Raw genomic sequence first — 24,405 nt, 5'->3', positions numbered from 1 at the left:
TTGTCTATTTCTCATGGAAACGCTAAAGAAGCTGCTCTCATTTCTTTTCTTTCCCACATCTTAGCTTAGAAATCTGTATTACTTAAATATATTTCCTTTAGAAATATGAGTGTAGATCAATCAGTTTGCTTAGCATTTCAATGAACCTAAAGAATGATCACAAAGAACAGTATCTGGCTGAGACACTGTATGTATCTCAGGCCTACATGGCTGATTACTAAATTTGTTAACCACTATTATTTTACTTATATAGAGAAATAATTTAAAATTTTTGTATTTTCAATAAGATCAAAATGCAGTAGCTATCTGTATGATTTTTATTTGTATCAAAATTTAAGTGGACAGAATTACAGCATTAATTTGAAAATGCACTGTATTTTTAGCACAATAACTTATTTTCAGTCAATTGAGTGCTGACAACCGGAAATAAACCTGAAATCATAAGGACACTAAAATAATATTTTGAAGAGAGAATGTTTTTAATCTTTTGAACACATTATTTACTGATTGTTGCATGGAAGTTGTTTCTAGACGGGTGCTCAGAACCTTCCCAGCCACAATGCTTATTATATCATAGGATAGAAGAAACCTAAAATTATATTTTATATTCTTAGTTCAACTCAGCACGATTTCTCAGCTGAGCAGACGACTGGCTGAGATCTGGCCTACAACATGGCTGAATCATAAGTCTTGGGCTTGTCACAAGTCCCAGCCATTCATATTTTCTCTAGGGACTCCTGAGGCTGTAGACTCCCCAGGGACACAAAGTTTTTCTAAAACTTCCAATACATTCAAACAGATTACATGGATAATCAATAAGTGAAAACGGCATATTTGCCTCTCTGCTTTTCAACATTTTCTAGGGAGGACAGCAGACTACAATTCAAAACTAAAGAATTTAAACCTGAGAGATGATAGTTTAAAGGCAATTCTCCTCGGATAGTTTAGCCTTTTGAAGATTTTGGCTTCCTCTTTCTTGTTGTTGTTTCTTGAAAGTGCCAAAATGTGAAAACAACCCAGAGTCTTGCTTCAGATCCAGAACATTTCAAAAAAACAGTACTTTCTATTCTGAAAACCTCGGCTAATCAGGGAACAATAAAAACAACAAAAACTTTAAGTGTTTCAGTGGAAAAGTAGCTTCTCTGTAGGATGTGTCTGGCTCCTAGCCAGGCAACTTCAAAAAGAATGTCTGGCAAAGCCCAGTCCCCTCTGGGGTACTCCAAATCTCTGTTTAGAACCTATGAGCCTGAAGTCCATCTACATTACATGTCCCAGAGATGTGCCAGTGAAAGTGATGCTTAGAGGACATTGTTGGCTGGCTAAGTCCAGAGAGTGTACCAGCGCATGGGCTTCCAGTGATAATGCTAGAAGAGAAGAGATCCTCATTTGCTATAGGATCGTGTATGGCGGGTGCTGTCAGTTCATACCCAAATGGAGGTGTGACACATAATAAATAAATTATATAAGTGAATGAATTATATATATATAATTATAAATGAATATATTATAAATGAATGAATTATTTACTTGGGAGTTGTTTGAAAAAAAAGGAAATCAGTCCAGTGCCTTGTAACCAAAATACTCTCATTAGAAGATGACTTCACTCTCATTGTCCCACAGTAAGAGCCTAGCTAGATAACATAGAACTTTAGCGATGCAGCGAGGCTGTGTTTCTAGGAACTTTGGTTTCCCAGGTGGCTCAGTGAGTAAAGACCCTGCCTGCAGTGCAGAAGACACAGATTCAATCTCTGGATCAGGAAGATTCCCTGGAGGAGGGCATGGCAACCCACTCCAGTATTTTTGCCTGGAGAATCCCATGGACAGAGGAGTCAGGTGAGCTACAGTCCATGGGACTGCAAAGAGTTAGACATAACCAAAGCAATTGAGCATAGCAAATTTGAATTTAAATTCTGGATAAGCCACTTATTAGCTGTGACATCCTGGGCAACAGTGGAAGTGAGTATTATCTGTGTGAGTATTCTGTGTGGGTTGCTTGAAGGATTAAATGGGAAGGTATTTGAGAAAGCACTAAGAATCATTCTTGATTCCATAGACGTTAATATCTCTATCTTTAGTCTATCAGACAAGTTGTCATGTACCTTTACTCTTTACTTTGATTTGATACATCAAAGCTAGACTTAGGAGATTTATGAAAAATGAATTCATAACAGTTTTGCTCTTTAAGGCCAGGATTGAATGTCTCCTTTTACTATAAGTACACTTGCTTTTGGATACTTGGTTATGTCACAAAATAGTCTGTTTCATTTCATAATGTACTGTTTTAAAGGGAAGGGTAGTCTTGTGAACCCTGGACTTTTACATAGTTCCTTTGCATAATGATAATCTTTAAAAATGAAGCTTACCTGGTTTCAGTGGAGAATCACATTTCCCCTAATTTGCCTTCATACAAAATTTTCTTTAAAAGAAGCATTTGAAAATTTATATTGGGTAAAGTTTGCCACACAAAATTCAGTCTTGATCTGTCAGCCCCCTTTGGTACAATGAGTAGTCACGTTTATGAGAGATTAAACATCTTGGGGTATTAGTGACTCTGACTTGGTGATCTTGCCTGTCCTGGCATCACAGCTTCTACCCCATGGCCTAGAGCAGCTGACTCCTCTTACATAGTGTCCCAACTTCTCTAAGCCCTTTCCAGTCTACAAGCTTTGGACTGAGGACTTCTCAGTTTGCCAATGGTGTCTGCTGCCCTAGAATGATATGGAGGGAAACTGCTCCAGGTTAACAGTCACAGTGCGCCACATCACTGACACAGGAAGCCATCAGCCTAGGATTCAGGAGGAAACCTAAGAGGGTGGAAGGACTCCTGGTTCTGTTTTCAGATTTTTCCATTGCTCTTGCATGGGCTTCCAAATTCTAACAGTTCAGTTCAAGTGATAACTATTATGGTTAGGCCAAAAAGAAAGGGGAGCTTAATTGAAAATATAATAACTAGTTCAGTCTGGTTCACTGTACCTGGGTTTCCTTTCTAAGTGTGCTACTTACTTAATTTTTTTCATCAAAATCTCTTTGTTCCCCAGAATAAGTACATAGTCTTATGAATATTATACCAATTATAATACATGAATATTCATACATGACAGTAATTAATATCTTAAATTATTTTTAGTAGAAGCATCCATGCTTCCCCTTTGGGAAAGAACAGCTTTTAGAATGTTTGCTAATTAATAAAAAGCCTATCTTCAAAATCAATAAAATACTCAATTTAATCTAAGAACATTTACATAAAAGGACTGAACTGTGATATTCACTGTGCTTTTAGATTGAAGTTGCTTTAAGGGTGTTTTGAGGAGGGTGAAAAATCTCCTAGATGGAAAAATCCACCTGCTTTCTTTCCAGTCAATGTGCTATGAGCAATATATTAAAAATTTTGGCTTTGTCTTTACAAACCAATCGATTTGAAAATTTGAAAAGTTATTCTTGTCTTGTGGATTTTCACTAATTTTTTTCTGATAAAACAAAACAAATAAGTTGTTATAAATACTTTAAGAGTGGTTTAAAATAAAAGAGAGGAACTAGTTCGATTGCCTGGATCACATGCCTTTCATAAAATTAAGGTAAAAATATTACTAATCTTTTAAATCAATGGAGTTTGAAATTACATATTTTTTTTCTATATAACTAAAAATATGATTATCTTTTTAAAAGCAAATCATTAGGATTTTGTATAGGATGAGGCTTTCTTCTGAAAAAAATTAAATAAAAATACATGTTCAGTTTGAAAATGTTAAAAATATCTTCAAATTACTTTCAGTAGGAAGTAAGTTGCCATTTTCCCCAAATATACTGAAACACCTTGAGGAAAACAATCCCGAAATGTGAAGGAACAGTTACTTTGGAATATGATACCTAAGTTACCAAGATATGAAAGTGATTCTATTTTAAATTTATACTTTCATTATATCTATGGTACACCCTCCAGAAACAGACTGGGTGAGTCTCAGATGTCTGGGAAGACCTTGTTGCCCTTTTAACTCAAACTCACATATAGCAGTAAGAAGAATGAATTACTTGACCTCTAGGTGACTTGGGAGTCAATGTCATACCCCTCTCTTGGCTAAGAGGATTTCCTGACATGGGAAAGGCTTTAAGTAGGGGTTCAGAAACATTTTCAGTGACCTGTGGGAAGTGAGCTGTCATGGAAGGCTTTCCACTACATTCAGAGTAAAATCCAAGCCTGAACCAAGCCAGCTGCTGCTCACTCCCAGACTCCTCTCCTCCACCCATCTCTCACACATTAGCCCTGGGACTCCTTCAATTCCTAGAACACTTGATGCACTTCCCCACCTGAGAGCCCTGCACATCCTCGTCCCTCTGCCCAAACTGCCCCTTTTCTCCATCTTTCCTAGGCCAACATTTCCTCAGGCTTCTGAGGTCAGCTCCCTTCACCCTCCAATAAAGTAAGATTACTCTTCTTTTACCTTAAAGCTCCCTGTTCTTTTCCTTCCTAGTGCTGAACTTACTTACTGGATTTCCATTCTCCACCAGACTTTGTGCTTCTTACAAGCAAGGATCATGTCTGTTTTGCTTACTAGTGTATACTTAGAAGAGTGCAAGGAAACTTGTAGGTGCTCCATAGATATGAACAGATAAAATCAAGGCCAGAAAGGATCTTTCAAATCTATGAATTAAAAGATCAAATCACATTTTCAGGGAATTAACTAATCATCAGTGGTTATAATGACACTGATTATATATATGCAATGCTTATAGTCCTCAAATTTTCTTTTATTCCTTTGACTAATTATTTCAGGCAGTAAACTTAGGAAAAAAGGCCTCAATTTAAGAAAAAAATCTTACTAAAAAAGGCTTAAGTTTATAAATCTATGACAAACATAAATTATATTTATTGATAGTTTATAGTTCAGTAATTTAGAATAACCTAGTAATTCAAAAAATAAACAAACCTAATTACAGATTTTTATAAAAAGACAGTGATTCTTTTTTGACCTTATTTAATTTTTAAGACAATAAAATGAGCTCTAAAAGGCACAACAAAAGGAAAAATAAGTCAACAAATAAATGACAAAAATGGAAAAGTATTAATATTCTGATTTTAGTATATGAAAAGTAAATTATATTGACACAAGCAAGCTTTCAACAAATTTTAAAAGCTTTCTTCTTCTCCTGTGACTCTCAAACAACAGACAAAAGTTAACTGGTCTAAGTCAGAGAACCAATAATATTTAGCTTTTAAATACTGTCTTTCATCTCAGATTCTAAATGGATATTCTTGAGGCATCTGTCTGCTGCTTCACTGCAAACTGAAAAGCTGACACGGCATTCCATGTTGACTAAATGCATAAATAGATTCATGGACAATAAAAGGTCTCAGCAGGAAAGAAGCCATGATCTCAGTTTCCAGTTCAGTACTCTCAATATCAAATTTGTTCACTGACTTCCTCATTTATTCATTAATATTTATTGAGAGTTTGCTACAGGTCTGGCCTTGGGGAAGCCCTTGGCAATACAATAGTGAGCAAAATAGAGACAGTTTCTGCCAACCCTTCCAAAACAAATCTATTGATTTCATCAATATATTTATTTTTATTCAGTCACTTACAAAATTAAATTGTATCTACTCTTTAAAATATTCTACATGAAGTAAACTAGTTCTCTGTAGTTATTCTAGCTAGCCACTTAAACACAAAGTTATCTTTTCCTTTATCCAGCAGATTTTTCCTGTTTTATTTACCATATTCATCTACTTTTGATTTTATGTACAGAAATGATAATACATTTAATTAAAGTCTTCATTTCTTCTTGATTATTTGAAACAGACAGTTCCAAAGCTGGGTTACATACTAACCAATCCAAAGTCCAGCACTTATGGGTTGAGGTTTATTTACCCTTAAAAGAAGACAAACCTCAAAGAGACCAACAGGCCTTACCTTCTTCCACTGGGACAGTCTGTTCTGAGGCTGGTGATGGGGGTGGAGAAGGAGGCAGATTAGCTGTCTCTTCAGCTGCTAAAGATCAAACAATGGAAAAATGAGATACAACAATTAATCCTACTAGCCCAGTGGACATGTAGGAGTTGTGCCATCTGTAAAAAGGACTCTATGAAATTCAAGGAAAGATTCAATAGTAAGTTGCATTTGACTTATTTTATTTCAGCCCCATTACCTGATTCATAAATTTTTAAAAACCTAAAAAAAGAAGAGCATTTAATATTTTAAAAAAATCACTCCATAAAAATGGATTAGAGATAACTTCTAAAATTCTATCATTAATCTCATTAATTTTATCTGCTCTTTCAGTTAATAAAATATTTAATTCTGATCCTAATTTACTACATTCAAACCCAGCCAGGTAAGCATTTTAGTTTGGATTTGAATTGACTGATTAAAAATATGTTAGAGCTGGAAACTATTGTTTATCTTGATCTGGAAACTAATCACAGCTATTTTAGGAGATGTATTTTTTAAACAACATTTTGTTCACTAAGTATAATGTCAAATCCATCTTCTGTATGTATTCTCAGAAAAGAAAAATGAAGCTGTCACAGCCTGAGGCAACCTTCAGATAGAAATATGTACTAGTGGGAGCTGAGAAATATTCTGGCCTTGGCACTACACGAAAGAAGACCAAAGAGAAATGTTCTAGATGATGAAATTCATTCACATTAACTCCGTTTTCCTCTTGAAGACACTTACCTTCTTTATGACCACTCACACGAAGGTAAGGGATTTTCAGAGGAAATATTTATCAGTCAAAGCCAGTGGTAAAATTTATTTTAAATAAGCCTGTGGGCTTCTAAGGGATATTTTAAAGTTTTATTTTTTTTTAAGTGAGAAATTTTGCCACTAACAGGGCATTATATTAAGTGAAGTAAGTCAAACAGAGAAAGACACATGGTGTACATCATTTATATGTGGAATCTAAAAACTACAGAAAACTAGTATCTATAACAAAAAAGGAGCAGATTCACAGACAGAACAAACTAGTGGCTACCAGTAGGGAGGGAAGAGGGGCAACACAGGGGGAGAGAATGGGAGCTATAAACTATTGGGTGTAAGATAGACTCAGGGATGTATTGTACAACATGGGGAATATAGCCAGTATTTTGTAATAGCTGTAAATGGAAAATAACTTTCCAACTGTATAAAAATTAAAAAAAAATTTTTTTTAAAGTAAGGTTTCCTTTCATTTCAAAGAACAGAAGTAAACCACAGAAAGAAAGCTAATATTTTAGATAAGTTTTTCCCTCTCTGTTTTAGGTGAAAATAATCCTTGATCATCAGAGAACATTGTATTGAATATAATGAGATTGTTTTTAATCATTATTGAGAGAGGAGAAATTTTTATGGTTTAATTTTTAATAGACAATGCAGTGCTTATCAGAAAATCAAATATTAAAGATGCATAAGACTGAAGGAACAATAGTTATATACTATTTTTAGGCTTTAAAAACCATATCTTTCTCTGGGTTAGTTATACATCCCTGTGAAATAAGCATATGTTGAATTGCAAGAGAATTTCCCTTTTTATGTGTCTCTGCATGTATATACAACCACATCTAGCATCTATCTATCCATTGAAAATAGGGGCACCAAGCCTTTGGCTGAGAGTGTTTTCCTTGGTGAGCGCCATTATATTATCTGTTTGGTCCTGTAGGGCATTTGAATTGCAATGGAGGGAGAGGGCTAATGTACTGCCCTTAAATGAACAAAGTGAAGACTAGTACCTCATATGGGATTCAATCATTGAATCCCATATAAGGTACTAGCCGCTGATGATTCTAACAATCTCTGGCTATAGGTTTTGGTAGCCTTTTCAGGGAGACCCCAGAGACTGTAGTATAGATAATCATTAACCAAAACCCATAAAGGGAAACAATCATCTCTAATTAAAGCATTAGAACATTTTCCTGAGTGGGGGCCATGACGTCAAAGTGCATTGGCTTAATTTTTTTAATAACTATTTCTAGTGGTCTGGAAAAGAAAAATGAAGGGCAATTTAGGGGCAAAGTGTAATTAGAAGTTGACTGTCCTAAAGACTACTGAAATACCACAATGAGCCTGTTGAGAAAAGTGAAAATAGGTCCCAGTGCATCCCAACAGAGGCATTTGAGGAATGCCACAAGTAGAGATGGAGTACGAGATATGGCCTATCTTTGAATGTGAAGACTTGATCCTGTGATTGAGGTGCAGCAGACACTGCCCCTGGCCTGAGACTTTCTCATTTACCTAAAGGCAGAGCAGGAGGTTGATCTTTAGGCTGAGCTTCTTTCTCTTGTTCACCTTTCAGGACTGCTACAGCTTCCGCCGTGACTACTTGAACTATCCTTGCAGACACCTCCTCTGTAATAAATTGTAACAAAAGAAAATAAAATGAGCCAGCGAAAACAGGTGGCAAAGAGGAAAATTAATCAAACAATACAGTCAATTAGAATTGTATTTCACTGTCTTTCTCCCTAAAAAGTGCAATAGGATAAGTTGCAGATAAACACACACACAAACACATTACCAAAAAAGAAAAAGAGAGACAGAGACAGAGAAAAAAAATAAAAGGAGCTGGCATTCTGGGAGCTAAGCGAAATGCACACAGAACTAACGAAAACAACCTGTATGGCAGTTTAAACAATAATAATTAAAAAAAAACCTGTTTATATAAACAGAAATAATGTATTATTTTGTACCCAGTAAAACATGCTTCTATGCTAATCTGAACAAATACCATGATTTAAAATCACAGGAAGATGCTTCAAAATGTGAATTTGTGATTAAATAACTATCTGGTTTCAGTATGAACAAGAGAGATTAAGAAAAACCTGGGAAGATAAAATTTGAGTGGAATACATGGAAATGATGTATCAGATAGTCCCTTTCTAAAGAGCTGCTCCTTTTCTCAATAGTAGATGGTTTAAAGATATTTGAGGTCATATGATATATATTCAACTTAGTGTAATTGTTGTTGTTGTTAGTCACAAAGTCACGTCCAACTGTTTGTGATTCCATGGACTGTAGCCCACCAGGCTCCTCTGTCTATGGAATTTTCCAGGCAAGAATACCAGAGTGGGTTTCCATTTAATTCTCTAGGGGATCTTCCCAACCCAGGGATCAAACCCACATCTCCTGTGTGAGCAGGTGAATTCTTTACTGCTGAGTGACCAGGAAAGCCCTATAGGCAGTGCAATAGTTTCATTTTAAAAAGCTAGACTGAGAGGGAGGTTCATCATTAAACAGATCAGTCTGTGAGATGCCTGATCACTAGTTTCTGGACTGTCACAGCATCTGCTGAGCCATGTCAATGCTAACTTTATACAACCTTGTCAGAAAAAATCCAGGCAATGATGATCCATATATCATCAACTAAAAAGGAAAGAAGTCTTTTGAGATTAAAAATATTTTCTAAATTAGAGATAAAATTCTACAGAATTTTTTCATCATATTTATAAAAAAACATCTACCACAAGGAAATTAGTCTACTTTGCACTCATTTTAATTTCAATGATGAAGGATCCTTTTTCTTTGCTATCAAAAACAAGTATGGAATAATTACAGTATCAAGTAACAAAGATACAATTCATCTTTATAAGGATGTTTTAACTTATACAATTTAATTCATAGTATCACACAATTTTAGAGCTAAAAGAACTTTGAGAGAAGTTTGTCTAAATTTTCCCATTTTGCAGATGAGGAGACAAAGGCTGGGTATATTGATGAGATTTGCTCAAGTTCACACAGCTGATGGAGGCAAAACATATTAGAACCCAGGTTTTCTAACTATTATGATGTTCTTCCTCTTAAACAGAACAACAGAAGGAATAATGGAAAAATAACCAAAAAATTCTTTAGCCGTCATGTGTGAATTACTAAAGGAAATATATGAACTCCTTTAAAGGTATGAACCAAGGAAATAAACTCGCAGATCTGCTTGTCTATTCATGTATCTAACGTACACTATCGCTCTTCCTGATTATATTTGGAGACTATGTAACAAGTGATTAACCAATATCTATCTATCTAATCATTTATCTACCTACCTATATATCTTGAAGACTATCTTAGAAATTGCAATAGATAATTTACCTCAAGAAGATGAATATTTTATTTCTAAGAGAGTATTATTTTATTAGCATTTTAGTTCCATTTTAGCTTTTGCAGGTAAACATGTGACAATAACAATCATTAAAGCATTGTAAGGATTAAGCACTGTAACTGCTATGCTATTTGGTGGGGAGGACAGGGGAGGAAGAAGGGCTGCGTGTTTCCATGAAGCCAAGCTGCTGGGTTGAAAGGCTAATCTCCCAGAGTGACATTATCAATGGAAAGAATACTGCAAAACGGGCCACAGAAAGTTAAATACACTTGGAGACACTTCTTTGTTGTCCACACTGTTTAATAATATAACAAAAAGAATCAGTTTACGTTTTGTGAATTGCCACTTACATATATTAACTTTCAATGAAATTCAGACATTTAAAAATCAATAGAGTAATTTTAGAACTTCTAGCATCCAAGTGTTTTATGGAGAACTGAATGCAGTGGAGACGCGGAACAAACACTCCAGAAAATGGGATATATATAAAACCAATGCATCTTCTGGATCATTCCTGCATCTCCCTGTTGGCGCTATGCACATTAGTATTTCCCGATAGCACTAAGGAAATATATCTTATGTGAAACTGTGCTCGTACACAAGCCTTATCTCCACTACTTTGTAGTTTCCCAAGTCAAAGATTTTCTCTCTAGCATTGTTGCAATTCTCAAAGCTTCTCTCAGTGAACTTTATCCAGATTGGACCTTTAACACAATTTTTTGAAAGGATGAAAAATCAACATGAAAAGCTTTGTTCATAATATTTACACAAATTCAGAAGTAATCTGTGCCTGTTACTATATTTACTAACTTAACCCCCCCATTTATATAATTCATTGTATTCTTAAGATTTTGAAGCATTCTAGAAAAGTATTTCTTAAATGAGGTTCCAAAATTCTCCTGTACTTTCTGAAGACATTTCCAGGATCTGAGAGTAGTTAAGAAATTAAATTTGTTTAAATTGGGAAGACAGTCCAATAAAAATAATACAAATATCTGCTAATTTATGTGAACAAATTACAAGTGAGCTACATAATTATACCAGTCATTTTGCTTGAGAGTATATTTACAATAATTCTGACACCATGGAGAATTAGTTTACACGTTCTTGGCTAATGAGAACACAGGTGGACTTAATAAAGAATGTATTTACATGAGGTGTAGGTCAAATGACATCTTTAGGCACTGTACAGGCTTTCAAAATATTCTAAACAGAGATAAATAAAGGGAAAATTGAATCATAACTTGTCTCCAATCAGTTTGCTGCTGCTAAGTCGCTTCTAAATTAGAAACAAAATTCTACAGAATTTTTTCATCATATTTATAAAAAAACATCTACCACAAGGAAATTAGTCTACTTTGCACTCATTTTAATTTCAATGATGAAGGATCCTTTTTCTTTACTATCAAAAACAAGTATGGAATAATTACAGTATCAAGTAGCAAAGATACAATTCATCTTTATAAGGATGTTTTAACTTATACAACTTAATTCATAGTATCACACAATTTTAGAGCTAAAAGAACTTTGAGAGAAGTTTGTCTAAATTTTCCCATTTTGCAGAGTCGTGTCCGACTCTTGTGCGACCCCATAGATGGCAGCCCACCAGGCTCCCCCATCCCTGGGATTCTCCAGGCAAGAACACTGGAGTGGGTTGCCATTTCCTTCTCCAATGCGTGAAAGTGAAGTCACTCAGTCGTGCCCAACTCTTAGCGACCCCATGGACTGCAGCCTACCAGGCTCCTCTGTCCATGGGATTTTCCAGGCAAGAGTACTGGAGTGGGGTGCCATTGCCTTCTCCAATCAGTTTAGACAGGGCCAACTTCAGTAAAATGCACTATATCAGCTAGTACCACATGTTTTATCAGTGATAGTTTACTTTTAGCAAAACAATATTAATTTAGATGGAAAGTAGCAGGACATTTTATTGGGTTTGCTGTTTCAAAGAACATTAATTTAAATGTGTTTGAGTTTCATGGTTGAATAAGCTGATTTTATATTTGTAGGCATTTAATCAAAACTAGTAAAATAATTTAGCCCAATCTTAGGAGAACTGATCTTTTTTTTTTTTTTTTACAAAGGAATTTCACAGATTATAAGAAAGCTATTTTAGAATAATCAAATAGGCTGTGTGGGAACCAAGTTCATGACACGTTATATTCCATTCTGGGGAAAATAATATTGTTAAAACTTAAAAACTAGAAAATAAGTGTATTTTCTAATATTATTATAATTTAACACTTTATTCAGGAAAACACAAACATAGGGTTGCTCAGGGGTTTCAAATGGTCCAGTCAATTTAAAAATCTTTCTCTAAGCAAAGGCTGTCATCAGTGTAGAGATGGCAGCTTCCCACATGAAGGATGGCCTTTTCCCACTGGAGGCCTAATCAGCAGATCTCCTGAGGGAGCCTCATCGTTATAGCCTGGCTTTTGGAACAGGGGCAAATTTACTCAGGGTTCAGGTAAAGTTCAGGGAAGACTAATGGTAAACATGTCAAACATATACAAAAGATAAAGGAAGACAGTCAAAAAATCAGACCTATAAAAATTATGAGTTACAATGTGTGTGATTATATATATATATAATTATAGCTAATTACAAAATTATATATATTCATTCTACAAGTATTTATTAAATACCACCATCCTTCCATCCACCTTTCTATCATATCTTTCTGTCTATCTAGAATATTACTATCTTTTATAGTGTAAATTAGACAAAGTCACATGGACTTTAAAGCAGAGATATGTGGGCATAAATTCCAGCATTGCTACCATCTGGTTACTTCATCTTTAGAACTTTACTCAAACTCATTGAGTTTCAATTCCTCAACCAAAAAAAATGGAAATGATAGTAATACCCATCTCACAGGTTGTTGTGAGGAACTCAAAATTAGAACAGGCCTGGCACATCAAGAACTCAAATAAAAAGATTTCCCACTAGTTCTTCACCAAGATGTTTTTATTTTCTCTCAGTCATACATTGTTCTGAGTTCTCTACTTTTATATTTTTACTTAAAGAGAGAGCAATGGTGATATGCAGTAAGAGTTCCAGCCCAACGAGGCTATTTATGTTGAATTATAGGATAGTATGATTACTCTGTGATTACCTATGTTGATGGCCAGTTTTTCTGGTTGTTATCGTTGCTTTCTTTCCATAGACAAAGATAGAGGCATATTACTTATCTATTTTCTGGCTTCATACAAACTTCTTTGGCTGTGTAGGTTCTGGGCTACCATCCGCTCTAGATTCAGCCAGTAAGTCCCAATTATCGAGGGTCTGTCTTCTAGACTGTTTCTAGAAGCATGATAACCCTTATTTACTGCTGAGGACAATGAGCAACATGAAACATTCTTTTTGTGATGAAGAGATTAGACTACATTTTAATCCTTCATTGCTTACTTGTTCTACATTCTTATTCCCTTTCTTACTCTCTAATTTTTTGCTGTTAAGTTTTCCTCCCAACCATTATACATATAAAATTTTGAGTAGGATTTAGTCATTCAGAAGATTAAAGATGAATACAGATTATGAATAAATTGACAAAGTACTATTCATTATACTTCACTGAGAGTTAACACGGATCTTCACAAGGCCAAATTTGCCTGTTACTCCAGGTGTTTCTTGACTTCCTAGTTTTGCATTCCAGTCCCCTATAATGAAAAGGACATCTTTTCTGGGTGTTAGTTCTAGAAGGTCCTGTAAGTCTTCAACTTCAGCTTCTTCAGCATTACTAGTCGGGGCATAGACTTCAATTGCTGTGATATTGAATGGATTGCCTTGGATGTGAACAGAGATCATTCTTTCGTTTTTGAGATTGCTTCCAAGTACTGCATTTCAGATTCTTTGTTGGCTATAATGGTTATTCCATTTCTTCTAAGGGATCCTTCCCCATGGTAGTAGATATAATGGTCATCTTGAGTTAAATTCACCCATTCTAGCCATTTTAGTTTGCTGATTCCTAAAAGGTCGATGTTCCCTCTTGCCATCTCCTGTTTAACCACTTCCATTTGCCTTGATTCACAGATCTAACATTACAGGTTCCTATGCAGTATTGCTCTTTACAACATCAGACTTTACTTCCATTACCAGTCACATCCACAAATAGGTGTTGCTTTTGCTTTTGCTCCAAAGAAAGGAAATGTTAAAGAATGCTCTAACTGCCACACAACTGTACTCATCTCACATGCTAGCAAAGTAACACTCAAAATTCTCCAAGCCAGGCTCAACAGTACGTGAACCATGAGATTCCAGATGTTCAAGCTGGATTTACAAAAGTCAGAAGAACCAGATATCAAATTACCAACATCCACCGAATCACTGAAAAAGCAAGAGTTCCAGAAAAACATGTACTTCTGTTTTATTGACTATGCCAAAGCCTTTGACTGTGTGGATCACAACAAACTGTGGAAAATTCTGAAAGAGATGGGAATACCAGACCACCTGACATGCCGCCTGAGAAGTCTGTATGCAGGCCAAGAAGCAACAGTTAGAACTGGACATGGAACAACAGACTGTCTCCAAATTGGGAGAGGAGTACATTGAGACTGTACATTGTCACCCTGCTTATTTAACTTATATGTAGAGTACATCATGAGAAATGCTGGACTGGATGAAGCACAAGCTGAAATAAGATTGCTGGGAGAACTATCAATAACCTCAATACGCAGATGACACTACACTTATCGCAGAAAGCAAAGAACTAAAGAACCTCTTGATGAAAGTGAAAGAGGAGAGTGAAAAAGTTGGCTTAATTCAGAACACTAAGATCATGACATCTGGTCCCATCACTTTATGGCAAATTGATGGGGAAACAGTGGAAACACTGACAGACTTTATTTTGGGGGGGGCTCCAAAATCACTGCAGATGGTGACTGCAGCCATGAAATTAAAAGACACTTTCTCCTTGGAAGAAAAGTTAGCACCAACCTAGACAGCATATTAAAAAGCAGAGACATTACTTTGCCAACAAAGGTCTGTCTAGTCAAAGCTATGGTTTTTCCTGTGGTCATGTATGGATGTGAGAGTTGGACTATAAAGAAAGCTGAGAGCCGAAGAATTGATGCTTTTGAACTGTGGTGTTGGAGAAGACTTTTGAGAGTCCCTTGGACTGTAAGGAGATTCAACCAGTCCATCCTAAAGGAAACTGGTCCCAAATATTCATTAGAAGGACTGATGTTGAAGCTGAAACTCCAATACTTTGGCCACCTGATGTGAAGAACTGACTCATTAGCAAAGACCCTGATGCTGGGAAAGACTGAAGGCAGGAGGAGAAGGGGACGACAGAGGATGAGATGGTTGGATGGCATCACTGACTCAATGGACATGAGTTTGGGTAAACTCTAGGAGCTAGTGATGAACAGGGAGGCCTGGCTTGCTGTAGTACATGTGGTTGCAAAGAGTGGGACACAACTGAGCGACTGAACTGAACTGAAGTCGCAGCTGAAAACATGACACATCTTACTGTAATCTGAAATTCTGAAAGGATCAGTTATGTTTCTTTTGAACATCTAAAATTTTCAGAAGTGGACATTTTTAGTCTATGTTAGAAATTGTCTTAAGGACATTGTGTAATATGTATTTTATTCTTTATTTTGTTAATGTCAAGGATTTAGAATTTCAGTGAAAACCTTTCAACCAGTACTTGAATATTAACTTGGTATAATTTTACCAGCAGTGTCATTATGTTTTTATAACTAATACAAAAATAGCTCATGATGTGGCCATAAAGTCTTGTCATGCCTAAGCAAAATGAATGGATAACTTGGAACTAATCTGATAAATGATCTGTCTAAAAATCAGCTAGACTGAAAACATTCAAAGTAACTTCTTTAAAATAAATCCATTTTATAACCTTTAAATAATGTTATTGCTTATGAAAAGTGAAAGTGAAGTTGCTGAGTCATGTCCAATTCTTTGAGACCCCATGGACTTTAGCCTACTGTGCTCCTCCATCCCTGGGATTTTCCAGGCAAGAGTACTGGAGTGGGTGCCATTGCTTATAGGCTTACATAAAATAAAGGATTTAAAGATAAAACCCAGGTAATAGAGCAACAGGTGACACTGTATCATCAATATAGAGATAAACAGCTACAGGTAAAAAAGTGAAGTCCGTCTTGTAAATATATTCTGAATAACAGACGCGGGGTTGGTATTCACAAGAGGATCAAAGCAGTCCTCAGGAGGCTGAACTGAATTCTGGAAAGCATGTTTATTTTTGTTATTCGGTAAATCTCTTGGTGGAAGCATATACCACCAATGGAAGTAAATAGGTATAAGAAACTGAGACATGCTCTTATCCAAAGAAACCTACTTGATAATACCTTGGAGATATGATGCTAAGCTACTTATATTCTCCTACATAATGAATAAACATATTGCAATACAAGGTTATTAAACAAGTTGCTACACTAGGCACTTCTATTTCCTGTCAATATTATATATTCCACACAGTAACATATTTTCCAAGTTGGAAAACTAGCAAAATCATGGATAAAGGCAATTTACTGTCTCATTAGAATATCATTTTGATTTATATCAATGTAGTACAGATATTTTATATCATAGTAGATTTTGGTACGGAGAAGGCAATGGCACCCCATTCCAGTACTCTTCCCTGGAAAATCCCATGGACAGAGGAGCCTGGTGGGCTGCAGTCCATGGGGTCGCAAAGAGCTGGACACGACTGAGCGACTTCACTTTCACTTTTCACTTTCATGCGTTGGAGAAGGAAATGGCAACCCACTCCAGTGTTCTTGCCTGGAGAATCCCAGGGATGGGGGAGCCTGGTGGGCTGCCATCTATGGAGTCGCACAGAGTCGGACACGACTGAAGCGACTTAGCAACAGCAGCAGATTCTGGTGTCAAAAAATCTGGAATCAAGCCCTGTCTTTAGCTCTTACTAACTGCAAGTAAATACTCTCTCTAAGCTTCAGTTTCCCCATCTAAAAAGGGGAACTGAAGTGATATTCATCTTTTGGTATGTTGGGACAACTAAATGAAATACATATATATACATATATATATATATATAAAGTGCTTATTTAAATTATATTACTATTTTAATCACACTCACAGTTTTGTTATCAAGTCTACTATCATCATTTGACTGACAAAATGTAGGTAAAGACCGACAGTTTCTGTCATACATTAGGACAATTCTGTTGTTTTTCCCAGTAACTTCTTGCTTGAATTTTGGGTCATTGCCTAACAGACTGTATCAGGCTCCTGCCAGTTATTCTCAAAACTAAAACGACAAGGTAAATTTTACTCTATCCTTATACCATGTTGCTGTTGTTTAGTTGCTAAGTTGCGTCCAACTCCTCTGTGACAAGGCTCCTCTGTCCATGGGATTCCCCAGGCAAGAGTACTGGAGTGGGTTGCCATTTCCTTCTCCAGGGGATATTTCCGACCCAGGGATATTCAACCAACTTACAGTCAGTTTGCAATCCTCCAGTTTTTTCCATGATGCTGATTCAAGCTATACCACTATGCACTTCTGGTCACATTATTTTATCACGTCAAATTCTGTTGCCAGTGTCAGGCCCTGTTTTTAGCACCTATTTTTGGTTTAGTTATTTTGTTATACTGATCTATCAATATTGTTTGTTTGATTTATAAACAATGGAGCTGAAACTTTCTCAGTGGCCCTGACAATTCCAACCTGGTTCTGAGCAACATATGGCATTGTTGGTATACAAAGAAGTCTGATTTTTAATGTGTACCTTTTGGGTTTTCATCACAACCAGCTGAGATAACTTGAATATGTAAAGGCTCACTGATTACACTGTGAACAAAAAAAATCCAAGCAAGTTGGCATATGCCTGAGAATATATTTTTGTTGATTTCTTTCAGGTTAAGAGAAAAGTAAGAGACGTTGACAATAAATTCAACCATATGGAATATAAAAGCCAGAAAGTGTTTTTGCTTTTAAGAATAATAAGTATAATAGCGCTATGTTAAAAGAAATGACAAGTAAGCCTACTGTACACTTGTGAAAGAAGGAAAACAAAACAATTTTAGACAGAATGCTCCTGTCAAGAAAAGGTTTTTCTCAGTGGGGTAGAGAATGGTTGCCTAGGAAACTGAAGCTAATTGCTGCTGCTGATGGAAACTAGTCAACAAGGAAAGCACTGTGTTCGAAGAGCTCGGCTAAATAAATACCCTAGATAAATTCATAAAAACAGGGAAAGAAGGAAAGTTCCTTGCCTCTGCTCCAGCTTAATTTGGAGAGTGAATGGTCTCTCTGAAGCTGTTACCCATGATCAACTGTTGATGAAGGAAATTAAAAGAGCAGATTGGTTTTTGTTGTGGTGGTGGTTTTGTTTGTTTCTCTGGCACCTTAGTACTTATTAAAGAGGCCAGCATTGGCATATCCCTTCCTAATCAGATTCCCATTGATCTCAAAGGGTCACCCTAGCCACCTGGCCAACACGACAGCTGTAGATCTCTGCGTACCAGCTTTTTCCTTCAAAGATGAATTCCAAAGATTTACTAAAACAAGGATAAATTTATGAGGGAAAACGCCTTTGCAGTAATGTTAGTTTATGGAGTAAAATGCATTTAAGATGGGGAATCATGACTGCACAAAGTTCATTCTGAAAGGTACTTAAATTTAAGCTATATTGTACCCACTCCAGATGATGTAACTATGCTTAGTCATTACCAAGGCTATGAAGATGAGCAAGAGATGGTGTTCCTATATTTAAATTGTACTGGAAAGTGGGACAATCTCGTTGAAGAACATGTTTTTTTTTTTTTTGGTTTGTTTGTTTTTTAAGATTTTTCTAGTAAGGGCCACAGATTTTGGCTGATCTGTACATTCACAGTCGCACACATGGTCCTCTTCTGAAAGGCATTTGCAACCACTTGGACTAGGATTAGGAGTACAGTGTATGACTATAGGAGAATTTTCCCTCTTTCTCTTTTTTCCCTATTTCAACCTATGTGCTTGAATCCACAATCTTGTTTAGATCGCCAATTTAATCTACTCAAATGAAGTTCTTAGAACTTGGATAGAATTGGCCCAATGTGTAATTTACTCAAAGGGAAAAGTCTTTGTAAATTAAGATGGTTATCAGTAGAAGGATATTGCAAGTTAAGAACAACATATATGGAACCAAAAGTAATTAGAAAGGCAAAACACCAATCAAAAACAGTACCTACTGGAAAATTTAACTTCTAGTTTTAAGGGTACAGCAGAAGAAATATAGCAAGCAAAGATGGCTTAGCTTTATAATTATATATTCTAATTAAAGGTTTGTGCTGTTGGTGGTATTGGAGGATCTAAATGTAGTAATATGTGCATATTTGTAGTGTTGTTTGTATTTCATATAGTAAACATTTACTAATTAGATCAGCGTGCAATATTTTATTGATTCTAAATTAATTTGGGAAAGAAATGTCTTGGGGAATATGGCTCTCTGAAAATTTCAAACTGTTTAATATCAATAAATTGAGCACAATAATTAAGGCACTGAGGGAACTGATAAAATGCTTTTAGAGCCTCATAATGCTCAGGTTTTGCATTTTGTCAAAACCATTAAAACTGTACTACTCCTTGTAGACTTGAGATAAACTGGATTACTGCCTGTATTGTCTTGAGCATATCACACAAAGGAATATAGCAGGAGACATTATTAATAACATTAATGAAGAGATGAAATATCAATACAACTAAGAGAGATTGAAAAAATTCATCCTTAGAGTAACTGCATGGTAAACAATACAAAATGTACTGTGTGTGCAGAACAGCACTTGCACATGTGCGTGTGTATGTGTGTGTGTCAATCTATGCATGTGCCAGCATTCATGCACATAACGGTCTATCTGTGTCTTCAAAGTTTTATCTGTTTTTGGTACCTCAAAAGACTTGGGCACCAGCGCAGGTCTAAGATTTCATACGGGGAAATTATTGTTTCTACAGTTGCAAATCCAGGAATGTCTGAGACAGAGAACACAATGAAAACATGGAAAAACACTCTAGATTCCAAAAAAGAAAGAAACCATTGAGCAAAGTTTTAAAGTGTAAGTGCTCTATATATCAGGAAGAGTCTTTACCAGTTACTCCTATAAACTGAAATATTTCATCTAGGGAAAAACTGTTACAATAAAAAGGTAAAAATCATCAGCTTAGCTACATTTTGTTGGCTCCATCTCATCCCCAAGGTAATAATTTTCAATCTTTGGAGGCCTGTGACCTAGAACCCTACAGAATTTAGGAACTATGTCGTAGGAAGATTGCTTTTGTCACAGTACATCATAGTGTACCTTCAATCAGCAAACAGATAGACCAACATGACTTCTGTGTAATTAGTTTGCTTAAGCCTCTAGTCCTAACATAGTTCTAAGAATGAATGTGTAAATAATAATATACAGCATCCACCTTATTTGATTCTTCTTAGTCTCTCATGAAATGTAAGTATTTTAAGTGTTTCTGTTTTACAACTGCCTATTTTATTTTTAGCACTGGAGTTATATAAAATGTTGTTCACAAATGTTCTCTTTATATCAGTCCTGAAAGGACTTGGCAGACTTTTAAGTCACTAAGTACATACGGTAATTCTTTATCATTACAAATTATAACGGAATATATATAACCTGAGAACCATGTTTCAATTATACTGCAGGAAAAGGGACAGTGGAATTAATTACATTATGAAATTCTGAAAACTAAAATGCTATGACAGAAAAGAAAACAAAAAATGAGAAAGAGATCATTTTGAGTCATCCTTCTTTTAGTCTTTAATAATGTTTGTTAACTAGAGCTCAACCATAATATAAGGAGGACTGTTTCTTTGGAAAAATTCCAAAAAGCAAAATTGTTGATAGTTAAGGATCTTTTCCAGGGTCCTGAGTAGCAAAATCAAGAGAATTTGCAAATAAGAAAATAATTTTTTAAGTTAGAAAATAAGTGTCAAGTCTAACATTATATTTATACTATTATGATAGTAAAAAGCAAAGACAAATAGAATTTAAAATTTTATGCCAAAAATTATTCTAGAATAAAAATATCCTTTGTATTGTGGATTGATTAATGCATTCCGTGAAACATCCTATTAAATGAATTTCTCTCCAACTATGGGATACAAAAAGTTTATGTTAAGATAAACAAACCCGATTAATAGTAATTTCAAAGTAATCTTCAGAAATTTACAAATAACATACAAATACTGTTTTAGAAAATACGCTCTAATTATCTGTTGAAATAAAATTTTACATTGATGATTTTGCTTCAGTGTTGTTTACCTATCTCAGTCTACATCTCCTTTGTGTAGAGGGTCTCATTGATAGCAAGCACACCTCTAGAAATACTTGCAAACTGTAGGTGCCAAAGGTGATATATCATGCTTAAAACTGTCAAAGGTGGGATGCCAAATATTTTCAACAGGACAGAGATCATTGTTATCCTGACTGAACGAACTTCCTCTCCTAAAATGCAACTTTTGAAAGTGGCATCTGTACTTGCTTCAAACTCATTTCTCTTTTCTTTTCTCTTTTTTTTTTTTTTTTTTTACTACAATCAAGACAGATGAACTGGATGACAACTGGCCTGGAAGAACTGTCTTACATGCTTTGTGAGACAGGCCAAGTTAGTGCAATTTTTTTTTTTTTTTTGAGAAAAGTCAATTCTGGTAAAGCTCTCAGGAGAACAGGTTTATTCCAATCTTTCCAAAACTTTAGTCACAAATCTTGATTTTTCAAAAAACCAATAGATAAATTTTAAAGAAAAAAATCCTACACTTTAGCTTAAGATAAAGAATAGTAGCATGGAAATGCAACAAGGAGAAAAAAGTATCCAAAGAACTGATTCATTTTAAAAACTGCTTATAAAATTAACTAGTTTAATTAAATACTGTCCTTTAAATACTGAAATAATTAAAATTAGAAAATGTAAATGTGAGCATCTTTTAATATGTCAAAAAGGAAAGAAAATCTTCAATTACATGCAGCTTTTAAGATTTTTTAAAATAAGAAAACCAGAGAAGTGTGTCTGATTGAAACTGAAACATTTTTCCTAAAATTAGTGAATAAATATCCCTGTTATTCAATAGGGAAATGCTGTTTATTACCTAAGAACTTACATTTTCAAGTAATTTTATAGACTCAAAGATGAAGCAGTGTAGAAGAACATTGGTGATATATTAATTAGATTGACCTTCAAAAACAGGATATATAACATCTCTCCAAGACAATACTAGTATATTCCTTTAATGAAGTATAATTAAGTCTATGACTTAGAGCATCCATTTTCTTTAAGATTCAGTTTGTCCATTTGTCAGAAATGAAATTTATGTGGCCTTCTGATTTATAGTAGTGAGGCAATCTTTTCCTTAAAGCCAGAAGATCAACAAAGGTGTGCATTTTAGAGTTCTGTTTGCAGGATATTTCAGTATCATTTTCTATTGAGGCCAACTCTTACATCAGACTCTATTTTGCAAGAATGAACAAGAAAAGTTGTCCAATCTGTGTACTTCTTAGCTGTTAGATTATGGATGTGTCTCAGAAAGGTCATATATCCTGATTTTTTATATTCTTCCCAGTTCAGGTGTTTTCATCATCAAGATGGTATTTCTAATCAGATGTCTTACTTCTATCTTAAGTCAAAGATATGTTTTCTTCACTCCAAATCTTCCCTCCCATTTGCAGAACATAACAAGTCTTCTGCTATATCCCCCCATGATACTCTCTTTACAACAGTATTTCAAAATTCCAACTTGATTGAGCTAGTCAACACTTCTACAGTCTTTACTCTGAATCCAGCCTCCTCCCATGTTCCTCCATCTGCCTCTTTAGTTCCAATATTCCTAACATCATCTTTCTCACAAATATATTGCTTACACAATATTTACACAAATATATTCAAAGTTTTTGTAGCCCTATTTTGTTTATGTAATTTCCATTCTCAAAATTGAACATGAATACTTTCTCTCTTCCTTTTTTTTCTTTTTTCTGAACTTTTTATTTTGTATTGGGGTATAGCTGATTTATAGTGTTGTGATAGTTTCAGGATCTCTCTTCATCTCACTTTCAAAAATATTCATTAGCACCAACTAAAGCATCACTACGAACAAAGCTACTGGAGGTGATGGAATTCCAGTTGAGCTATTTCAAATCCTGAGAGATGATGCTGTGAAAGTGCTGCACTCAATATGCCAACAAATTTGGAAAACTCAGCAGTGGCCACAGGACTGGACAAGGTCAGTTTTCATTCCAATCCCTAAGAAGGCAATGCCAAAGAATGCTCAAATTACTGCACAATTGCATTCATCTCACATGCTAGTAAAGTAATGCTCAAAATTCTCCAAGCCAGGCTTCAGCAATACGTGAACCGTGAACTTCCAGATGTTCAAGCTGGTTTTCGAAAAGGAAGAGGAACCAGAGATCAAATTGCCAACATCTGCTGGATCATGGAAAAAGCAAGAGAGTTCCAGAAAAACATCTATTTCTGCTTTATTGACTATGCCAAAGCCTTTCACTGTGTGGATCACAATAAACTGTGGAAAATTCTTCAAGAGATGGGAATACCAGACCACCTGACCTGCCTCTTGAGAAACCTATATGCTGGTCAGGAAGCAACACTTAGAACTGGACATGGAACAACAGACTGTTTCCAAATAGGAAAAGGAGTACGTCAAGGCTGTATATTGTCACCCTGCTTATTTAACTTCTATGCAGAGTACCTCATGAGAAACGCTGGCCTGCAAGAAGCACAAGCTGGAATCAAGACTGCCAGAAGAAATATCAATCACCTCAGATATGCAGATGATACCACCCTTATGGCAGAAAGTGAAGAGGAACTAAAAAGCCTCTTGATGAAAGTGAAAGAGGAGAGTGAAAAGTTGGCTTAAAGCTCAACATTCAGAAAACGAAGATCATGGCATCTCGTCCCATCACTTCATGGGAAATAGATGGGGAAACAGTGGAAACAGTGTCAGACTTTATTTTTGGGGGGTCCAAAATCACTGCAGATGGTGACCACACCCGTGAAATTAAAAGACGCTTACTCCTTGGAAGAAAAGTTATGACCAACCTAGATAGCATGTTGAAAAGCAGAGACATTACTTTGCCGACTAAGGTCTGTCTAGTCAAGGTTATGGTTTTTCCAGTGGTCATGTACGGTTGTGAGAGTTGGTCATGTATGACTGTGAAGAAAGCTGAGTGCTGAAGAATTGATGCTTTTGAACTGTGGTGTTGGAGAAGACTCTTGAGAGTCCCTTGGACTGCAAGGAGATCCAACCAGTCCATTCTGAAGGAGATCAGCCCTGGGATTTCTTTGGAAGGAATGATGCTGAAGCTGAAACTCCAGTACTTTGGCCACCTCATGCGAAGAGTTGACTC

General features: G+C 35.7%; 1 protein-coding gene across 1 annotated transcript in view; it reads right to left on the bottom strand.

The window, feature by feature from the left end:
* MAP2 (microtubule associated protein 2) overlaps positions 1-24,405 on the bottom strand; it is a 75,117-nt gene that overhangs the window by 40,632 nt on the left and 10,080 nt on the right. Inside the window, exons 2-3 of the mRNA XM_052656994.1 lie at positions 8,208-8,321; positions 5,910-5,987 (exon numbers count right to left, since the gene is read on the bottom strand). Coding sequence (XP_052512954.1) covers positions 5,910-5,987; positions 8,208-8,321 — 192 coding nt within the window. The remainder of the gene's footprint in view (positions 1-5,909; positions 5,988-8,207; positions 8,322-24,405) is intronic.

The sequence above is a fragment of the Budorcas taxicolor genome, chromosome 2 (assembly GCF_023091745.1).
Source record: "Budorcas taxicolor isolate Tak-1 chromosome 2, Takin1.1, whole genome shotgun sequence".
NCBI lineage: Eukaryota > Metazoa > Chordata > Mammalia > Artiodactyla > Bovidae > Budorcas > Budorcas taxicolor.
This window is presented reverse-complemented; position numbering and strand designations above follow the sequence as displayed.